General features: G+C 47.1%; 1 protein-coding gene across 1 annotated transcript in view; it reads right to left on the minus strand.

Moving 5' to 3' along the window:
- Positions 1-23,159, minus strand: part of CRB2 (crumbs cell polarity complex component 2) — a 63,594-nt gene that overhangs the window by 20,707 nt on the left and 19,728 nt on the right. The window contains exons 3-6 of the mRNA XM_080990790.1: positions 18,874-19,069; positions 15,719-15,858; positions 9,487-9,669; positions 8,698-8,811 (exon numbers count right to left, since the gene is read on the minus strand). Of these exons, the coding sequence (XP_080846916.1) occupies positions 8,698-8,811; positions 9,487-9,669; positions 15,719-15,858; positions 18,874-19,069 (633 nt within the window). The remainder of the gene's footprint in view (positions 1-8,697; positions 8,812-9,486; positions 9,670-15,718; positions 15,859-18,873; positions 19,070-23,159) is intronic.

A 23,159-nucleotide genomic window follows, 5' to 3' on the forward strand; every position in this document is an offset into this window, starting at 1 on the left:
TTCATGGCTGCTCCCTTGCTGACATGGGAAGGCAGGCGGGTCTCAGGAGGAGAAGCCAGGAGGGGGGCCAGTGCTCAGCTGGGCTGGGAGAGCAGCGTGCACACTCCTGGGTCCCAGGCAGGAGGAAAGGGATTGGAGAGGAAGCCTGCCAGCACACAACCACCTAATCCATCTCAGCTCTAAACCTCCCCAGCTGGCTCCTATCACTGCTGACAAGAATGTTTGCTTGCGACCTCCCCTGCAGGGCAAGGCGGGGCTGGGGGGTGGCAAGAGAGAGGGGTTGTGGTGTGCAGGAGTGTCTGGCCGCAGCTCATGGGTAAAGTCTCTGCTTTTCATGCAGACCATCCCATGTTCAACTCCCAATGGGATTTCCAGGTACGGGTGAGAAGGAGCCTTGCCTGAAATTCTGGGAGAGCTTCCGCCAGCCATTGTACTATAGTTATTCACTGTACTTGTATTAGTTGGGACACGGGTGGCCCTGTGGGTTAAACTACAGAGCCGAGGACTTGCCGATCAGAAGGTCGGCGGTTCGAATCCCCACAACAGGGTGAGCTCCCGTTGCTCAGTCCCTGCTCCTGCCAACCTAGCAGTTTGAAAGCACGTCAAAGTGCAAGTAGATAAACAGGTAACGCTCCGGCGGGAAGGTAAACAGCGTTTCCGTCTGCTGCTCTGGTTCGCCAGAAGCGGCTTAGTCAGGCTGGCCACATGACCCGGAAGCTGTACGCCGGCTCCCTCGGCCAGTAAAGCAAGATGAGCTCTGCAACCCCAGAGTCGTCCGCAACTGGACCTACACCCAACAAGTGCTGCAGAAGGAAGTGAGGAGCCACCTAGGAGACGGGAAAACTCTAATACTAAACCTCCACTGCCTTGTGGGACATCTTTGGGAGATGAAAAGGCTAAGGAGTAAACACAACAGAAATCTGGAGCAGAGTCCGTAAGGATGCTTCCTTCCAGCAACTCCTGGTGCCAATCATCTTGCTCTGCTTTCCTTTGGACCCCATCAGTGAGGCCAAGAGGGGGTCTTGTCGTCTGGGCTGCCCAGGACCTCAAAACACACTGCCCAGGCTTGTGTCCCTGTGGAGGTCACTTCAGTGTCGCTAACACAGTGGTTTGAGTTCACCCCGAGAGGCACACTCCATTGTCTCTCAAGACAGACAGATACCAACAACTTGTGTGTCACACACATCCACACACACACACACACACACACACACTTTTACCAAAAAAGTAAACACAAAGCGACTTAAAATACAATGCAAAAATAAACCAAACTACAGAAAATAAAAGCTGGTCTGAGGCATCCCTCCATGTGCTTGACAGACCAGTGGCCTGAATCAGTGTGAGGCAGCTTCCCCTGTTGCTGTCAGGGAAGGGTCGTACCTTAGTGGCAGAGTGCATGCAAAATGTCCTGGATTCAATCCCCAGTGGCATCTCCAGGCAGGGCTGGCGGAGGCTCCCTGCCTGAAACCCTGGAGCTGCCAGTCAGTGCCAGACGGCACTGAGCTAGATGAACCAGGGATGAGACATGGTGTAAAGAAACACCCTCTCTTCTGACGCGTGACCCACGCTCCCTCCCTCTCTGGTGCATGCCTGGGTCTGAATCTTACTTGCTTGGGAAGGAAAGGGTAGGCATCCCCTGGGCAACAGGGGGTGTCTCGGAATTCAGCCCATTGGCTAGGAAAACAATGGTTTGGGAGGGGCTGGCACAAACTGCTTTGCTGCGGACTCTGCTTCACATGAAAAGCACGCCCTTCCTTTTGGCCACTCAGCTCACACTTGCCTGGTGACTTCCCTGCTGGAGAGAAGGCAGCAGTGACCATCTGAGCATAGCAGGGTGGGCTTTCTCCTCCTCCTGCTCCTCAAATAGGCTCCACAGTTATTAATGGCTTTAGCATGTTAAGAGGAATACGACAAGTGAGGAAAGGCAGCAGCAGAAGGTCCCACAAACTGTTTTGTGTCAAAGTTCACAACACCCAGAGAAGATAACTGAAGCAGAGTCGCTCAGTGGGTAGAGCACCTGCACTGCATGCAGAAGACCCCCCATTCAACACACCTGCTGGAATCTCCAGGTGGCCTGGGGGAGATTCCAGATGGATGGACGGCCTGACTCAGTGTAAGGCACCGTTCTGTGTTCCTAGAGAGAAACTTGTTCAAGCCAGAGCCTTGATTTCTTTTATTTAAAAAGCCAGAAAAGAATAAAATAAACTAGCAACATCCTGGCCGCAGCAAATACCAATTCACAAGAGTGACCTTTAAATGCTCAAATGCCAGTGAAGTCCCAGTATATCACCTGGAAGCCATCTTGTGGGGGGCTACAGAGCAAGCGCAGGTGATGCACCTCAGTCTTCTGTTGACGTGAAACCAGAGAGGTTGCAGACTATGCTGGCGGGTCCCCCCCCCCCATGTTATTGTCCCACAAGCTCTTCCTCCCTGAGGGAAACGTCTGCTGCTCCCTGTAAACAAACTGGTGCTTGAAAAGGGATAGCAATTTGTGGGCCCCCTTGGATGGGGCTTTCCATGGGGACCTGCAAGCTCCCTTTCAGTCCAACAGCATATTTACCTTTAAAAATGAGGTCAGGTATGTAGGGCAGCTGGATGTGGCCTGGCCAAAATGGTCTGGTGGGGCTAATAATGTCTGAGGGCTGAAGCCAACCCCACACCACTGCTCTAACAAAAGAGAGCTAAACTGACCACCAACCCCCCCCCCCCCCCAGATCTGACTGCAACACAGGCAAAGAGCAACACTGCCAGACAACTCAAGCAAGTGAGCCACGCCATATGCTGTGAAGGAAACCACAACATCAGTCATTTTAGATGCAAGGAACTAGCAGGAGTGCAGAAATGAGAGCAGATCCACACCATACATCCAAAGCATATGACTTACACACACACCTGAATCCTAGCAACTGTTCCACCCTCACAGAGCTGTCATTCCCAGAGTTCTATACAGGTGAAACTTTAAAAATTAGAATATCATGAAAAAGTTCCTTTATTTCAGTAATTCAACTTAAAAGGTGAAACTAACATATGAGATCGACTCATGACATGCAAAGCGAGATCTGCTTCTACTTCTCAGAGGTCCAGTCTTGCTCCATTTGCAATCCTTGTTTTGATGATTTCCTTGAATATTCTAATTTTCTGAGATTGTTTATTTGTGGTTTTTATCAGCTGTACGCCATGATCATCGCAATGATAACAAATCAAGGCTTGACATATCTCGCTTTGCATGTCACGAGTCAATCTCATATATTAGTTTCACCTTTTAAGTGGAATTAGTGAAAGAAAGGAACTTTTCCACAATATTCTAATTTTTCAAGTTTCACCAGTAGGTAGGGAGATATGTCATGTGCTTTGAATGTATAGTTTGGATCTGTACTCCGGGGACGTGGCTTTGGGTGTACCCCTCCTTCCCTGGCTCCTTCCCTCCAGACCCCTAAACTGTCCCCTGGTTGTTCTGGCAAAGGGGCTGCGAAAGGGGCTTCCTCTACCTGCTCGCCTCCTCCCCTCTCAGCAGAAGTCCATTCGCAGCGCAGGCTAAGCTGTCAACAAGCAGGCAGGTCGACTCCTGCTGACTCCATCCCTTAACTCAGCCCTGCCTCAGAAAAGGGGTGAGGGCTTCAGATGGGGGAGACTCAGGGACCCAGATCAGGCTGGCAGCAGCCACTCATCCCAGGGGCTTCTTGAGAGAAAGGAAAAACCCCACCGCAAGGCAGGGCAGAGCTGCCACAGAAAGGCACATCAGGAACCGTTGTGGGAAGCTTCCAAAGGCTGCTCCGTGATCCTAATGTGAAGTAATAAGCTGTTTACCCAGCAGGACCAGACTGGGATTAATTGACAAAGCAGGAGAGATTAATAGCTACTATTTCCCTGTCAGCTTCGCTCCTCCACAAACTCTCACACTGAGCTTGCAAGGATGCAGAATGAGTTTGCAGCCAGGCCCCTGGGCTAAGCTGACCCCTCCACCCCCCACCGCATATACAAGGCAAAGGGCTCCATGGGCCAAACAAAAGCACTCCCTGGACTCTGATCCTCACCATCAACCTCCCCCACCCCACAAAAAAAGAAAGCACCCCACATGCAGTGACAAAACCTAAGAACACTCTCAGATCAAAACCAGGAACTGAGAAAAAGGAGCTATAAGCAGCACACATGGCTGAATTCCTGGCCAGCCAAGGGCAATGGAGGGAGCCAACTTTTCCTATAAATAATGCAGACCAGCCATGTCGTTGTTTGGACCTTTAATTTTTTTTTAAAAAAAATTGATATAAATTACTAGCTCAGACATGGGATTGTTGTGTCACTGCTAAAGCTCTTGTTGGGTGTGGCCCCTCAGGATCTTTGCATTCGTCCAGCCTTCACCAACCGGGTGTCTTTCAGATGTTTTAGACTGCAACTCCCCTTCAGCCCCAAAGAGCACAGCTGTATGGTGCTAGGGCTAAAAAATGGGATTTGTAGAGTTCAAAACATCTGGAGGATACCAGGTTGGTGGGTAGGGTTGCCATATTTCATAAAGTAAAAGCCAGGACATCCCAAAAGTTTTTTTAAGGAAGACCCCCCAAATTGTTGAGCTTGTTTTTAAGGAAGCCACCCAAGATTGTGTTGTTCCCTGGACGTCAATTCCACCTTTGAAATCCCAGTAATGTCCAGGAAAATCCAGATATATGGCAGCCCTATTGGTGTGGGCTAATCTAGGGTATGTATGTATGTAGGGTGTGTATGATGTATGGAAGTGAGAGCTGGACCATAAAGAAGGCTGATCGCCGAAGAATTGATGCTTTTGAATTCTGGTGCTGGAGGAGACTCTTGAGAGTCCCATGGACTGCAAGAAGATCCAACCGATCCATTCTGAAGGAAATCAGCCCTGAGGGCTCACTGGAAGGACAGATCCTGAAGCTGAGGCTCCAAGACTTTGGCCACCTCATGAGAAGAGAAGACTCCCTGGAAAAGACCCTAATGTTGGGAAAGATGGAGGGCACAAGGAGAAGGGGACGACAGAGGACAAGATGCTTGGACAGTGTTCTCGAAGCTACCAGCATGAGTTTGACCAAACTGCGGGAGGCAGTGGAAGACAGGAGGGCCTGGCATGCTCTGGTCCAGGGGGTCACGAAGAGTCGGACACGACTAAACGACTAAGCAACAACAATGAGGCTAGGGCTAAATAATGGGATTTGTAGAGTTCAAAACATCTGGAGGACACCAGGTTGGTGGGTAGGGTTGCCATATTTCATAAAGTAAAAACCAGGACATTCCAAAAGTTTATTTAAGGAAGACCCCCCAATTGTTGAGCTTGTTTTTAAGGAAGCCACCCATGATTGTGTTGCGTTGTTCCCTGGATGTCAATTCCACCTTTGAAATCCCAGTAATGTCCAGGAAAATCCAGATATATGGCAGCCTCATTGGTGTGGGCTAATCCAGGGTGCTTCCAGAAGTGGGCTTAATATTGGAAACAAGTCATTGGCGGCAGGGGGTTTGAACTTAATTATACTTTCTGAGGAAAGGATAGCATAGAGAAACAGACTGGCATTTTGATGCTGATGAAGTTGGGCAGGTGCTGCGAAGAAAGTGCATGAGCAGCAGCAGCAGCAGTACCAGAATAAATACCAGGCTGGAAGTGCCCTTACTGTGAGAAAACAGCTCCAGTCCTGTTTCTTCCTAGCTCTTGCAACTACAAAGTTCTGGGGTGAACTCAGAAGCAGGAGGAAAATGGGACATTGTTCACAGGCATGACACTTCACAATCCTACAAAGGACCCTGCAGTCTGTCGGAAGAGCGCTGCAGCAGAATCAAACTAAAGCAGTTGTCAGGTCTAGTAGGCATGGATAGCCTTATGCAGGGGTCAGCAAACTTTTTCCGCAGGGGGCCAGTCCACTGTGCCTCAGACCTTGGGGGGGGCTGGACTATATTTTTGGGGGGAGGAACAAACATCGACTCTCCCCTCCCTTCTCCACAGAACCGGACGAGCCCCAGTTGCTGCTTACCTGTGCCTTGTGAGCGGCAGGGGCTGGCGGTGGCGGAGGGACAATGAGCAGTGTGAAAGGCCTGGCTCCGGAGAGGCGCTGCTTAAAATGGCGCTCAGCCAACCGCAGCTCAACAAAGCCTAGCCCCCTTCCTCCTCTAGGCAGGGCAGGGAGAAGCCAGGAGGAGGGAGGGAGGAGGCACCATCATGGTGTGAGGGAGGGGGGAATGGTGCAGCCCGAATGATCAGAATCCCCACACTGATCCATGCAGAGATTCCCGGACCATCCATGGGTCGGATCCAGAAGTCAGTTGGGCCGGATCCAGCCCCCGGGCCTTAGTTTGCCTACTCATGGCCTTATCCATCCATCTGTCCAAACCCCTTTGGAAGGCAACACAGAATATTGTGGCCTTTAAATACTGACAATGTGGCACAAGTGTTTGTGGACTACAGTTCATCAGATGCATGAAGTATTATTCTGAGAGTCAGGCGTGCGCACACACACACACACACACAGACACACACACACACACACACACACACACAGTACAAGTTGTGGGGGTGGGGGAATAAACAGTGAGGTTAGAAAGAAAGGGAATGCAGAAAAAATGCAGGTAGCAATCATTCCCTTATTAATAATGACTGTTCACAAACACACAAACCAATAGTTGATAACACAGACATTCTGGCATTGGGAAGCCAATTAGCACTTGCATGTGATTAAAAAAAATATATTGTGCTGCTTCAGTCCACAAGTGTTATCATAAAACCTCTTCATGCATTGCAATGGTCTAAGGACTGCAATCTCTCTCTGAAGTTCCTGTGTTTGTAGATAGCCACCTTTTAGTCAGTTACAGATACAGTCACACCCCGGGTTGAATACGCTTCGAGTTGAGCGCGTTCGAGTTGCGCTCCACGGCAACCTGGAAGTAATGGAGTGTGTTACTTCCGGGTTTTGCCGCTTGCGCATGTGCAGACGCTCAAAATCACATCACGTTCATGCGCAGAAGCGGCGAAAAATGACGCGCGCGTGCACAGACGTGCCATCGCTAGTTACGTTTGCTTCTAGATGCCGACGGGGCTCCGGAACAGATCCCGTTCGTATCTAGAGGTACCACTGTAGTCAGTTACAGAGTGTCCTAGTAGTGTCAAAACAGGGTCTACAATATTCACCGATACCTTGCTGGCTGGTGGGTTTCCCACATCTTTTCTCAGAATTCCTTTACACATTCCTGGACTGAGCAATGATTGAGCTCAAAGCAAGCCTGGAATAGGAGAAGTTGCTACTGCCCTAGAGAAACTAACAAGCAACTCCTTTCAGACTTTCATATTTCTCTTCCTCCCACAAGATGGCAGACTCACAACATGTTAGAAGACCCAGGACAGAAGGAACTGCAAAACTAGCTGCAGGATTCCATGAAACTGAAGAGTGAGGATGAAAGGGGGGCAGGTTGCTTAGGAGTTGCTAGTCCAGGACAAAGACTGATGAAGATTCTTTACAGCTAAATCTTAGTAAAGTGAAAGAGAGGCTATAGCTCATCACTGGCCTCCCACTTTTAAGCTAAAGCACAGTAATCTCTAGTACCGTATTTGAGGAGCCACAATATTTCAACTGCAAAGCCTAGCAGAGATTCATGGACAGCTGTGAGTCCACAAGCTGCAGGCTGCACGCCTGGTCCTTCAGGGGCACAGTTACCCCAATCAGGACCAGGGATGTTTCTTGTGAAGCAAACCCACTTCCCCAAATGCTAAGATTCAGCCTAAATTCTCGCAGTGTGACCTTATTACCCTTGGTAGCTTATCCCCGTCCTTTAAATCATCCCAGTGACTTGAAATGTTTTAAACTGTGATGCCAATAAAGGTATTTGATTTGATTTGATTCCCAGGCTGAGTGCTCATTAAATGGGTCACTGTGCAGGATTTTCTTCTCAGGAATTTAAAGGTGCCAGATGAAAGGGGCGCATAACAAACACCCCTCCGAAACTCAGGAAATTCCAGGCAGGTGATGCCTGAGGATCTTATGCTGCTGTTTACATGCCATCATAATAAGAAGCCCATTTTTACCCTTACCCGCTTGAGGCAAAATGGGAACATGCCACCCTGTGCTGACACTGGCACCACCAGACCCCACTGCCCCGCCACTGCTGAAGCTTACCTCCACGAGGTCTCGTGAGATTTTGGTGAGCTCTTGCAAGATCTCATCAGAAACCAGTTTGCCTACCATCACTGCTTCTCCGCTGCCGGTGGAGGCAGCAGGGACTGCCGCTGCTCAAGGTGGTCACCAGGGGTGCCAACTTGAATAAAATATTGTGGGGGCCCAGGTAAGCCCTGCCCCACATACCTCGGGTTGAATGTGCTTCAGGTTGAGCGCTTTCGGGTTGTGCTCCTGGAAGCGCGTTACTTCCAGGTTTCGCCGCTCGCGCATGCGCAGACGCTCAAAATGACGTCACGCACATGCACGGAAGCAGCAAAACGCGACCCGCGAACGCACAGACGCGCCGTCGCATCTTACGTTCTATTCAGGATGCAAACGGGGCTCCGGAATGGATCCCGTTTGCATCCTGAGCTACCACTGTAGTTGATAACATGATGCAGAGTACACTCACTTTTTGAATGGTAATGCCCAACAACCTGGGGGGACAGCCCCCTCAAATATTTTATTGTGGAGTCTGAAGCCCCCACATCCCCAAGGAGTTGGCTCCTGTGGCGTTCACCTCACCTTGTGGGCGGGCCCTGCTTACCTGAGTACCCTGGCAGGCAGTGACACTGATAGCTGTTCACCAGATCCACGCAGCTCCCTCCGTTCTGACACGGCTGGGATGTACATTCATCAATGTTGAAGAAGCAAGTCTCTCCTTCAAACATGTCAAAAAGAAATTATGTTAGACGTCCCAACTATTTTCTCACTGATTCAATAATCTACACATAATTCAGTTAAGTTTCACTAACGACAAATATACAACGGGTGAACTATTTTTTAGATCCACCTTTTCATTGTTGTTGTTATTATTTCAATTTATTAGTCAATTGCCACATAAGAGTTTCCAAATGACTTATAAAATTTTAAGAGAATAACACAGAATCAGAAAAAATAACGAAGCATTACAACAGTAAGCACTAAACGGTTAGAGCCTATAAAATAGAACCAATAAAATGGAAAAACCACAGCAGCAAAAACACATCATCGGTAGACAGCAAATCATCATAATCTGGCATTGTCATTATTTGGGGCTGATTAATTATCTCTTGGTTTTGTTTTTGATGTGCTTTTCGTTAATATGTTTATGCCTTGTCTATTTTTGGATGCTTTGCATGGGTGTATTAATGCATCATTCCTTTCCCTTGATTTTCAGCTGTGGTGTCGCACTGTGAATTACTTAGTTTTAAAAAACTACAAAATAGAAGTAAAGCCAAGATGATGCATACACTCAGAGCCCCAGGTCACAGAATTTACAAAGCTCTTTGATCAAGCATCTCCTCTGGAGCATTCAGAACGAAACATGCGCTCCACCTGGCAGTGTATCACTTACCATCAAAGCCTGGCTGGCACCTGCAAATGAATCCAGCAGCTTCCTGGTAGGTGAAGTGCAGGGGGAAGTCTATGTGATCTCCGTAGTAGCTCTGATTGGACCGTTCAAAGCACTGGCCCCCATTGAGGCAGGGCACGGCGGCACATTCGTCTACATCAACTTCACAGTGTTCCCCTACGTATCCTGGTGACAAAAAGGGAAAGGGGGCAGGAGGCCAGGTGAGCTGACGTGTGCCTCATTTGTCACAAAGCAATGGGCTAGATCTAGGAACCCCCTAACCCAGGGGTCGGCAAGGTTTACTTCACCTGGGCTGGTTCACTCCAGCGGAGATCCCTCCGTGGGCCGGATCGCGCACATGCCCGTGATTTCCGGCTCCTGCGCAGACACAATTTCCAGCACCACGGAAGCGAGTCCCTGCGCCGTGCTGGTTTAGCGCAGGACACAGGGACTCACAGAGCAGGTGGCTCATTTTGGGGGCAGCTCGTGGGCCGGTTAAACGACCCCCGTGGGCCGCTTGTGGCCCATGGGCCTTCGGTTGCCAACCCCTGCTCTAACCCAGACACTCCATGCTCAGGGTCATTCTGTCCACCTAAAGAGATGCCAACAAGACATCTTCCTTCTCTAGCAAGTTATCCCCAGGGGTGCTTTGCTCAATGGTGGTGGCAGGGGCATACCTAGGGGTTGGGCGGGTTGGCCCCAGCCAAGGGTCCAGGCCGCAGGGGGTGCAGAAACAATGCCTCTTCACTCTGGCTTGGGCTAGGAGCCTGCCTGCCCGTGTACTCCCTGGCCACTCCTCTGCTGTTCTGTGCAGCCAAGTGAGTGCATAGGCTCCTCTGGCCTCCTTACTCAGCAGAGGAATCTGGTCACTGGTTTAGGCCACCACAGTGGCCCTGAGGGGCCCTCTCCCCAGTTGGCTGGCAGTGATCTTAGAAGTGAAAGCAGAACACCCTGTGGGGCTGGAGGAAAGAAAGATGGAGAGAGCAAGTGAAAGATGAAGTAGAGGAAAAAGGAATGAAGAAGGAGACAGAAGGGAAAACAGTGAGTGGAGGAGGCAGGTAGGCAGGCAGGTGGACCAACAGAGATGGGGGGAGAGGCAGAATAGAACAGACCCAACCCTAATGGCCACAGATGGTTACTGACATAAAGCGAAAGGTGACGAAAAACAAAAATTTTAAACAGCCTTATGAGAAAAACTAGACAGCATCTAAAAAAGCAAAGACATCACCTTGAAAACAAAGGTCCATATAGTTAAAGCTATGGTTTTCCCAGTAGTGATGTATGGAAGTGAGAGCTGGACCATAAAGAAGGCTGATTGCCAAAGATTTGATGCTTTTGAATTATGGTGCTGGAGGAGACTCTTGAGAGTCCCATGGACTGCAAGAAGAAGATCAAACGTATCCATTCTGAAGGAAATCAGCCCTGAGTGCTCACTGGAAGGACAGATCCTGAAGCTGAGGCTCCAATACTTTGGACACCTCATGAGAAGAGAAGACTCCCTGGAAAAGACCCTGATGTTGGGAAAGATGGAGGGCACAAGGAGAAGGGGACGACAGAGGACGAGATGCTTGGACAGTGTTCTTGAAGCTACCAGCATGAGTTTGACCAAACTGTGGGAGGCAGTGGAAGACAGGAGGGCCTGGCGTGCTCTGGTCCAGGGGGTCACGAAGAGTTGGACACAACTAAATGACTAAACAACAACAACTAACTGAAACTGACTCGGGGACAAATAGAAAAAGACGCCTTCGCCCTCGCATGGTTCTTCTTTATCACATACCCAGCCCAACAAGACAACAACAAGTATCCGCCGACGGCATACAAATCAGTCTGGCTAACCTGATCCAAACACACACACACACACACACACACACCACTCACACACACAAAACAAATCTCACTACAGCAAACCAATGACAACCAACCACTCCCTAGACCAACCCCAACCTCTCTCACCACCAAGGAAATACAACAAGCGAAAACCCACGCAAGTGACGCTGACACAAAACCCCACACATACACTAAGTAGAAGAATAGAAGCATTGCCACCCGACCCCAGCCCACTCACCATTGCCCCCTCTCCCTCTTTCTCCCTCATTTCCTCCTAGCCTAATACTGCATGCAACATTAATGTCTCATAACAAATGAAACTGATCTGTAGAAAACACAACTTGAAAAAAGAGACAATGCACGTATTTTTGTAAAGCAAGAAATATTTGATAAAAATATTTTATAAAAAAAAAAGCACACAAAAAATGAGTTTCTGGTTCATGGTCTCTTCTGGCTTTGGAGGCACCAATCCAGCTCCTTGTCAAGGGTGCAAGGGAGCCTAGGTATGCCTCTGGGTGGTGGTGGGGCACAGACTGAATTTGGAGGTATCCACACTCAGCTTATAGTGAGTAGAGACTTTCCAAACTAGGAAACCTTTCATTCCAGTCCCCTGGTTATGTGCTTATCACCATCACCCGTTCTTCCATTATGACTTCCCTCAAAGAATTCTGGAATTATAATTTCATGTGTATGTGAAGAATCCATTCATTCATTCTCTCTCACTCTCATCCCAGCTCAGAACTACGTTCTCTGTAGATTCCTGAGAAAGATTTGAGCAGGTTGGTGGGGTGTAGCCAATACTAGTCCTACTCAGAGTAGACCCATTGCAAAGAGTAGGCCCATTTGTCTTAATGGGTCTACTCTGAGCAAAAGTTACTTGGAGACAAAACAAAGCGTTGTGCTCATACATCACTGAACACAGATTCATGGAGTCACACAGCATGAACTGGCATGACACCCGTCCGTGCCTGCATTGTAGAAGGACTCCTGCTGCGTAGAAGATATGCTGGCAATCAGAACCAGGAATGGATGGACCTGCCTACTTTGGTTTCTCCTGGCTTCTCGTTTTAGCCATCTTCACCATATTGTTGCATCAGTTTTCAACTTAAAAAAACCCCTGACAACAACTATTAAAAAAAATGTTTTAAATGTCCCCTAATTCCCTATTACAATGCATATGTTAATTTTCACCAATATTTTATCCACACTTTTCCCCAATATATACTGTTTTGGAGGCAGGCATTGAAGAACTGCATCATGAATTTTGGAGAAGCGCAGATTTCAAAGCTGTATTTCGTTTCAAATATTGTATTGAGACCTGAGCATTAAATGGTCTGCAGTAATGCAAACAAAACCAAATCTCGCTCTCCTGCTCCCAAATCACTATTCAGGACCCAGAGCCATATTTCTGGGAAGGCAGCATGGAAGGTCAGTCACCCTTGCTGAGATAATTGAGGTGATTAACGATAGCTACTGTCTATTGTATTATCTCTGATGAACAGAGATAACAGGGATTAACTTCCAAATGCTCTGGAAGGATAACTCCCCACCATGGAACCAATAAACCTACGAGGAACACAGACAGTGACCAAAGAGTGGAAGAATCATAAAGGTAAAGGTAAATTGGCTTTATTGCCTCGCTTTATTGGCCGAGGAAGCTGGCGTACAGGGTCATGTGGCCAGCAGGACTAATCCGCTTCTGGCGAACCAGAGCAGCGCACGGAAACGCCGTTTACCTTCCCGCCAGAGCAGTACCTATTGATCTACTTGCACTTGGACGTGCTTTCAAACTGCTAGGTTGGCAGGAGCAGGGACGGAGCAACGGGAGCTCACCTCGCTGCAGGGATTTGAACCGCCGACCTTCTGATCAGCAAGTCCTAGGCTCTGTGGTTTAACCCACAGCGCCACCCACGTCCCTTGGAGGAACCATAACTTTGCCCAAATACCACATAATAGCCCTAGAGGTCAGTCCTTAGGGCAATGACCAGCAAAACCAATTTTTTGGTTTTTGAAACTCCTATAAATTACTACTAAGACTATCTCACTGTCAGTTAAAATGTTCATTTGAAATACGACCTGGCGGTTGGCTTACGAGGAGAAATCATTAAGGGGCTAAAAATGAATAAAGTAAGAAGAGTGCTCTTAACATACAAACAGCTAAGAGATTCTCCAGCTCTGAGAAATTTTTATCACATTGTGCTCTATTCCTCATTCTCCCTCTCACTGGTGAATGTGCTGTTTATAATGTGAAACTACATGGTTGCCTGCTGTGGGAATTTGAGGCATGCAATCTTAGATAAACAAGAAGTGTGTGGATTTCTGAGAGAGTACTCAGGGTAGTGAAAGTGCTGAAAAATACCCCATTGACTATCACTGTTGTACAGAAATTATTTGATGAACAATTGGAAGAAATTAGAGCAGAGATGTGTAAAATGATTAACAAAAATGCCCTGGACAAAGCTGAGGCCAGATAAGTTACAGAGTACTTGGGGGCAGGGAGAAATACTGATGGAGAATTGCCGAAAGAGGAGAATGGAATGGTAAAGTTAGAGGCAATAGATGATGAAATTGAGAGGACCTCTATACAGATGCCTGAAGGAGTGAGACAACTAAATGCTGGAGGATGGGAAGGTATCCAGGGATGGAGAGACTAAGAAATATCCTGAGCTGGCAGTTGAGAAAGAAAGGATTCTACATTCAATTTGGATTGAATTTAGAAGAAAAAGCTATTAAGCCTCTTGCAACACTTTAGGGAAAGGAATGGCAAATGAGGAAATGGAAACCGTGTGTGTGTGTGTGTGTGTATATACACACATACACACACACACACACACATATATATATATGGATGAAAAACCATGGCCAACAGGAAATGCATTTGGAAGATATGGATCTGGGTGTGAATTAATGACTTTACAATAAGTAAATAATTATGGATCATTGTCTTAATACATAACAACAGTAAATAAACTCTTGAGGGAATAAAGAACAAGGACTGAATGTTTCTCAATCTTGCAGGTAAAGCTGTGATGTTGGATTGGAGGAAGACTATTGTTGACTTTTATCCATAATAATAATAATAATTAGAGAACCTCTTTTGGACTCCTTGCCTCAAAAGAAAAATTAATAAACCTGAGATGCCCAGTCAGAAGACTGGAAAACATCACCTGGCAGAGGGAGGATCAGCTGGATTGAGCATTCAGCTGTTTTGAAGAACTCTTGTATATATAATTGGCAGAGGGATAATAGGAAGTCCTTTTTACTTATTTCTTTTTTTAAAAACACACACCATATTTTCCCCCTTTTATACCCCTTCATTATTTCCTTTAAATATCCTTATCTTTTGTTCTGTTTCCTTTTCCTTTTTCTGTTTTGGTTTTAGTAAAAAAATTCCTTCCTGTAGCACCGTAGACCAACTAAGTTAGTTCTTGGTATAAGCTTTCGTGTGCATGCACACTTCTTCAGATACCAAAACTTCTTCAGTTTTGGTTTTAGTTTCGCTCAGCTTTGATTTTGTAATGTTTTGTGTTGTCCTCTACTCAGGCTTAAGGAGGGGTTAACATGCAGATGAAGGTGATGGATGTAGCAGTTGACCCTGCACGTAGGGAGGTGAAGATCTCCCAGGGTGGAAGGATGGGAGAAGCAAGAGGTGAGAGCTGGGAGGGTTCAGCTCTCTCTGTGTGGGACAAGTTAAGATTTACCTGTGAAAGAGGACTTCATATTTCTTTTTTGCTTCTTTCTCTGTTTTTGTTTTTGTTTAAATAAGTTTGCTTTGTATTGTAACGTACTATGAAGGTCTTAATAAAATCTTTTACAATAATAATAATAATAATAATAATAATAATAATTTATAATTTATACTCTGCCGATCTGGCTGGGTTTCCCCAGCCACTCTGGGTGGCTTCCAACAGAACACTAAAATACAATAACCTATTAAACATTAAAAGCTTCCCTAAACAGGGCTGCCTTTAGATGTCTTCTAAAAGTTTGGTAGTTATTTTTCTCTTTGACATCTGGTGGGAGGCATTCCACAGGGCAGGTGCCACTACCGAGAAGGCCCTCTGCCTGGTTCCCTGTAACTTGGCTTCTCACAGTGAGGGAACCGCCAGAAGGCCCTCGGAGCTGGACCTCAGTGTCCAGGCAGAACGGAGAAAAGGACCCAGAGCCCTGTATCATGTGTGATGGTTTCAAGCTGACTTCTGGGACAAGATTAGGATAATGAATAAATGCAACAGAGCCTGGGAAAGCTTTTGCAAAGTTAGTTGAGCCTGGAGGTACATTGTCAGATTCTCACAGGATTGGGGTTGAGTTTACAGCTGGGCTGAAAGTCATAGGGACATGTTGACTTCACTTTGTGACGGGAAAAAGCTTTTGGACTATAGGAGAACAACATAAAGACTTCACGTACCTGGCCAGCAAACACAGCTGTAGCATCCAACCCCTTCCAGGCAGGTACCACCATTCTGGCAAGGCTGGGAGGCACATTCCAAGATATCCAGCTCACAATGTTGCCCTTCAAAGCCCGTGTTGAGGCAGTCACACTGGTAGCTGAGGAAGAACAGCACAGAGCCATGATTCATGGTTAGGGAGCCTTTGCCACCACCCATGGAGAAAGACCCTTTTCGGGAATTGTTGGAAGATTCTAGACAGATGAAAGGAAGTACATATTCATGCAGCTGAACTATGGAACTCCCTCGCACAGGAGGCAGGGATGGCCACCAACTTGGATGGACAAATTCATGGAGGAGAGGGCTATTGGTGGCTACTGGCCACAATGAGTCTGCTTTGCCTCCACAACGAAGACAGCAATGCTTGTGAATACCAGTTGCTGGAAACCACATGAGGGGAGAGTGTTGCTCTTGTGCTCAGATCCTGCTTGCAGGTTTCCCATTGCAACATCTGGATGGCCACTGTGAACAGGATGTTGGGCTAGATGGGCCACTGGCCTGACCCAGCAGGGTCTTTTTAGGTTCTTATGTCTTCTACATCATGCAATTCCACATTTCAGTTCATGAGAACTCAGGAGTAAATAGTTGTGGTCGTCATTACAAATAAAGTGGGCCTTGCAACGAGGGAGGGGAGTCCCTGCCCATTTTTGTTTCTCTCCATTTCTTAATTTTCCAGCCTGAAATTCAGTTGTCCACATCTCCACATCAGTTTGAGATTTATTTATTTGCTGTATTTTTTTAAAAGGTCTTCATGAAATTTCATCAGCATTTGGTTCAGATTTCTCCTACTGTACCTATTTTTGAATAGAATTTTGCCCACAACATACATTTTTGCAAAGCAGTTACCCTTAATAACACATATTTTTAATACTATTTTCAGTAATATATGCATTGATAGGCACACTTATCCAAAGCATAAGCATTCTTGCTCACATTACTGTGAACTTCAGTTTGCAAATTGTACTGGAAAGTGTGAATTAGGGAGTTTCACCTATAAATGAGAACTGAATTGAATTTCCCTCCATCCTTACTTGCCACAAGATATCACAGCATAGACTGTTGCTGTTGAGGAGTCCATGCATTCCCTCCCAGCCTCCTCCTGCCCAGCTTCCCCTTCTCTCTCCCCCACCGCCACCCCACAGAGAATCATTCAATATTCCACAGACCTCAAACAAGCTCAGCCCCCATTAGGCCCTTCAGAGTGATTTCCACACCATCACCTTTGTACTACTGCAAACCTTAAAGGTAAAGGGACCCCTGACCATTAGGTCCAGTCGTGGCTGACTCTGGGATTGCGGCGCTCATCTCGCTTTATTGGCCAAGGGAGCCGGCGTACAGCTTCCGGGTCATGTGGTCAGCATGACTAAGCTGCTTCTGGCGAACCAGAGCAGCGCACGGAAAAGCCGTTTACCTTCCCGCTGGAGCGGTACCTATTTATCTATTTGCACTTTGACGTGCTTTGGAACTGCTAGGTTGGCAGAAGCAGGGACCGAGCAACGGGAACTTACCCCGTTGCGGGGATTCAAACCACCAACCTTCTGATCAGCAAGTCCTAAGCTCTGTGGTTTAACCCACAGCGCCACCCGCGTGCAAACCTCAGGGTCTCCCAAAGCCTCCCTGTTCTGCTGGAGGTGGTAAACTATGTCATTCTCCCCCTGAAGACTGGAATTCATTTATGTTAGGGGGTTCCTCATATATGTCTACTGTTTGAGAAAGTTCTTCTGATGTGTTATGTGAGAATAAAAATGGTCCCTACCCCAGAATCATCTGCATCAAAAGCAGGTAAGGCAAGTACCGTATTTTTTGCACTATAAGACTCACTTTTTCCCTCCTAAAAAGTAAGGGGAAATGTGTGTACATTTTATGGAGCGAATGCAGGCTGTGCAGCTATCCCAGAAGCCAGAACAGCAAGAGGGATTGCTGCTTTCACTGCGCAGCGATCCCTCCTGCTGTTCTGGCTTCTGAGATTCAGAATATTTTCCTCCTCCAAAAACTAGGTGAGTCTTGTGGTCTGGTGCGTCTTATAGAGCGAAAAATACGGTAATTCTATCTGTGCACAAACCAGATGACAATCTAGATCTCTTGGAAATAAAAATAAGAATAAGAGATGGCATTTTCCCCCAGGAGGTGTTAGATTCTGCCTTCCATGCCCCACCCTCCTGCTGCAGGAACCTTCATGGTGGAGGTCTGGCAGATGACCAGTTACATGTTTCTGGGCTTTGAGTCTAGGTATAAAAAGGAGGTGCTGAATATTGCCTTGTACAGTGGTGCCCCGCAAGACGAATGCCTCGCAAGACGAAAAACTCGCAAGACGAAAGAGTTTTCCGTTTTTTGAGTCGTTCCGCAAGACGAATTTCCCTAAGGGCTTGCTTCGCAAGACGAAACGTCTTGCGAGTTCTTGCGAGTTTGTTTCCTTTTTCTTAAAGCCGCTAATAGCCGCTAAGCCGCTAATAGCTGTGCTTCACAAGACGAAAAAACCGCAAGACGAAGAGACTCGCGGAACGGATTAATTTCGTCTTGCGAGGCACCACTGTACTGCATTTTACTTATATTGCAGGGGGCTGGACTACATGACCCTTGGGGTCCCCTCCAGCTCTACCATCCTATAATTCTAGGTCAGACCACTGGGCACCTTCTAGCTCAGCATGATCTGCAATGACAAGAAGCAGCTATTTGGCGCTTCAGACAGAAGTCTTTCCCAAACCTGCCTGGAAATTTCATGGGTTAAACTTGGGACCTTTTACACGGAAAGCAGGTGCTCTATCATGGAGCAATTTTTATTTCCCAATTGACAACATCCCAGAATAATACCTTCAGCTCTGGGGGCAACTTTTGAGTGTCATCAGTTGATCTAACGGTAAGCTTTACACTCAGTTAACTTTCTTCTGCTGTATTTTAAATGAATTGTAGATTTGTTAGTGTTGCAGTGGCAATACTAAGAATTAGTATTATACTGTACTCTTGAGTTTAGACAGCTTCTTTTCTGCAAACGCAGTTTAGCCACAAATGCATCTGTGGAAACCATGGTATATACTGTAGATAAGCTGGTGGGGGCAGGGTTGGGAGATAACGGGAGCCATATCAAATCCTGCTGGGTGAAGCCAGAGCCACTCACCTGTTGATGAGGTCGAGGCACCTTCCCTCATTGAGACACGGGTGGCTCTGGCACTCATTGATGTCCACCTCACACTGTGCTCCCTCATACCCAGGTGTACACGAGCAGGTGAAGAACCCAATATGGTCACTGCAGGTGCCACCATTCCAGCAAGGGCCCGACTCACATTCATCAACCTCCACTTCACAGTTCACACCTTGGAAGAGCAGAAGAAAGAATGTGAATTGACAGGAAGATTTACATGCCACACTCTTAAATTTTCCAGTGCTTTGGAACTTTTACTTCCTTGTTCACTTTACAGGAGAACAGAAGCCCAACAAGTCTGAGGAACATAGGAAGCTGCCTTTATGCTGGGTGAGACTACTGCCTCATCTAGATCAGTATTGTTTACTCTGACTGGCAGTGACTTTCTGCAGAGTCTCAGGCAGAAGTCCTTTCCCACCCCACCCCACAGGAGAGGCCAGGGATTGAATCTGGCGGCAGGTGCTGTGCCACTTGTTAGGGAACTGCCATCAGCTCAGAGGCGAGAGATGGAAGGGCAGTTGTATAATAGGGAGCCTCCAAAAATCTTACAAAGCAGTTCATCTTCTGGGGAGGAGGAAAGCCCCACCTCCAGTGGAGAAGAGGTGCAGGGACCAGGGGATGCTAGGGAGAGCCTCAACACCGAGCCTGAGCAAACCAGAGAGGCGGGAAGTACGCCCTTGCCAGCGCCCAATCTGCGCAGTAGTCTTCGGCGCAGGGAGGGGCGGAAAAGGCTCGGGGTGACATGACTTTTATGCTCGGGGAGGTACAAAGACCGACCACTCCCAGATTCTGCTAGCGATTGAGCCAGACATGAACTTACGACGCTCTTCACTGTAAATAGTTTGCACCAAGAATAAAGCCTGGAAAAGACAGGTCGGAGTCTTGGCTGTTTACTCTCGAGCAACCACACCAGCATCTGACACCACTGAACTAGGACCCTTCCTCCAGAGCAAAGTTCTAATGCCCCTTCGATGGCCAAGCCAGCTCAGCACTGTGCCATTACCTCCAACTTCAAAGGTGGGAAACTGAGCCTAAGAGAGGATTGACCTGCTCAAGTTGTTGCAGGGGTGAAATCCAGGGATCCACACCTACACGCTATGTGTGGGTGGTGCCTCCAGTCTGAGTGCACTGGAAACCCCAGCATGGACCTCTCTGCTGCCAGGAGGGATGTCCATCCAGTAGTGAGGATGCCCCCCCATAAACTTCAAATGAGATGGGAGTTGCGTAGGAGTTAAGTGGGTGCTTTGGGCCTGATTGGGCTCCTGTAGTTTTCTCCCAGTCGTAGCTGCTGCGTGGAACTTTCCCCCAAGTCTAGTGATGTTGCAATAAAGTGAGGTTTCTTTTCAAGGCCTGACTATGTCATATTTTCCCTCTGAACCCCCAACTCAATAATGAGGCAAGATGCACCCTTGCCAAACTTTAAGATAGTCTTGAAAACACACTAAGGGCTTGTCCACACTTCCGCATGTTGTCTAGGAAGCATGTGTCTGAGCAGTTTTCTGCTTGTCCTGTCCTTTGTAGGCTCCGCCCTTGCCTCTCTGCTTTCCCCCGGAAAATCTTCTCTTTAGCACTGAATCAGAGCAAACATCAATGTGGAGAAAACTTAATTGATATTTGTTGCGATTCAGAGGTAAACAGTGGGTTTTCCCATGGCAAAGCGGCAGGACAAGTGGAATTGTGGATGAGCCCTAAGTCTTGGCTGTTTTATGGAAATGTTTTAATTGGTCTGCAGAGACTCTGGTGCAACATCTGTTTGCTTATGTTGTGGTTTTATGTGGGTTCTAAGCCGGCTCTTTTCATATGCTGGCTATTTTTAAGTTTATTGGGTTTTTAAACAGTGAGTTCTTCTGGTATTGCTCACTGAGTGTTGTTTAGTATTTATGTTTGCCACTTTGCAATCTGCCACATTTTACTGAGAAAGCAGAATAAAAATCTTATAAATCAATGAGTTCTGTTACTGTTTCTTTAAAAATAGTGCTTTTGTCTAAGCAGTCATTAAGAATATTAAAGCAGTGTATGAAAGACAAAACTGCCCAATGCATTATATGTGAATTTGCGTGCTTGAGTGTCTGTGTTTAATTGCTTCTTCATTATTGCTTTTCTTTTTACATTTTTAGCTGCTTCTATTTTATCTGTAAGATGCCTTGAGTCCCAATCTTGGGGAAAAGGCAGGAAATAACAATGATGATGATGATACAATAACATACATCAACATCTAATTTCCACCATGATTGAACAAGTGTCGCAACCAGTGTCGCAACCAATACTGGGAATCAGGTGGGTAAATAGGTCTCTGTTCTTTCTAGAAACACTTCCTGAGGTTTTTGGTTACCCACTGCAAGGCAGCAACCATTTAGATGCTTCTACAGACCTAGTGAGCCTAAGAAGTGGGCAGCTAAGGAGCTGCACAGAAACAGCTATTTGCAGGCTTGGGGGAAGGCCCACAAAATATAAGAGGGTTTCTGATGTAGGCTGCCCTGTCTCTGGCATCAAGAGCTGCTGTGGTTTAGCATCAGGCCTGAGCATACATCTCAGCGCTGGCACCTGCCAGTCCACCTAATCCTAGTTTCTGGCAGAGTTCTGCTTCACAGCAGTCATGGCTACGCTTAATCCACAAGGAATGTGCAGGCCCCCTAATCTGGTGGATCAAGAGCTGTCGAACACTCAGCAAACTTCCTTGCATCCCATCTTGCCAAAGAAGGCTCAGCCCATGGCGGCCAAATGTCCGTGGCCACAACCCCATGTTTGTTGTGGGGGCATGCAAAGTGTGACTGGGTGGCATATGGATGTCGGACCATGCTATGGCCAGGTGTCAACACACAGCATGCTTCAGTCACCAGGGAGGAGGTGGCCCTACAAAAGGACACCTTCTCTTGCCATTGCCAGATCACGCTACGTTTCAGCCAAATTTAAGCTTGTGGGTCTGAATATTTTTGGACACATTCGTTTCAAAATGCTGTTTGCCTCCCATCCAAACAGCAATTGCCTCGTCTGAGATGTCAGATATGCAAATATTTTTAATCATCATGTTGCAAGTCTAACTACACAATGGTCAAAGAGCAGCATCAAGGAACAATGCCCTCTCCTCCCCCTAAGTTCTAGGGTTGGATGACCCCCACCCCCCTCTCACATTCACACACACTTTCCATTCCTATGACAGATGCAAAGTTTGGCCACAGAATCGAGAGAGTTGAATAAATCCAGTGCTGGATAATCCCTAACAAATGTCCGTTCAGACTCAGCCTGAAACCCCCTGTCCCATGTAAATTGGTTCCACTTGTTCCTCCTAATAGTCAAGAACAATCAACTCTCCTCTAGTTGAAGTTCCACCACAGACCTTCCTTCTGGGGCCATATCACAAGTCCTTGCCTTCGTCTCTGCAAAGGGCATTCAGGTATTTGAAACATAGTGATAACATCCGCTTTAAAAATAGCTCCGTGCCAAGCTTGGACAACAAAAGGGCATTGAGAACCATTCTTGCCCAATGCTTCCTGCCCCTCCCCTGCAGGCTTGACGAAAGGTACAGCCCAGCGTCTTTGGATGGAAGGCCAGTTTCCCCAGACTGGCGCCCTCCAGGTGCTTTGGACTACAGCCCACATCAGCTCCAGCCAGAAGGGCTGTACTTTTACCAGACCCAAACTCATATAGCCAAGCTGGCAGAGGGGCACCAGGCTGGTGAAAGCGTTGTTGCTTCTTTTTTGTGGGCTGCCTTTTTTGTCTGTCTGTCTGTCTGTTGCATTAATACCACACCTTTTTCTCCAAAGGAATTCAAGGTGGGGTACATGGTTGTCCCTCTCCTCATCTAATCCCCACAACAACCCTGTGATTTAGGTTATACTGCGATATCTTTTATGAAAAGATATCTATCTATATTCTGCAAATTAGCTGAGATAGATAGATAGATAGATAGATAGATGATAGATAGATAGATAGATAGATAGATAGATAGATAGATAGAGAAACTACAAATACGGAAATATTTACCGTATTTTTCGCTCTATAAGACACACCAGACCCAAGACGCACCTAGTTTTTGGAGGAGGAAAATAAGAAAAAAAATATTCTGCATCTCAGAAGCCAGAACAGCAAGAGGGATCGCTGCGCAGTGAAAACAGCAATCCCTCTTGCTGTTCTGGCTTCTGGGATAGCTGCGCAGCCTGCATTCGCTCCATAAGACACACACACATTTCCCCTTACTTTTTAGGAGGGAAAAAGGGAGTCTTATAGAGCAAAAAATACGGTATATGCTTCTTTGATTGTCT

This window comes from Podarcis pityusensis (assembly GCF_964106645.2).
Source record: "Podarcis pityusensis genome assembly, chromosome: Z".
In the NCBI taxonomy this organism is placed as follows: domain Eukaryota; kingdom Metazoa; phylum Chordata; class Lepidosauria; order Squamata; family Lacertidae; genus Podarcis; species Podarcis pityusensis.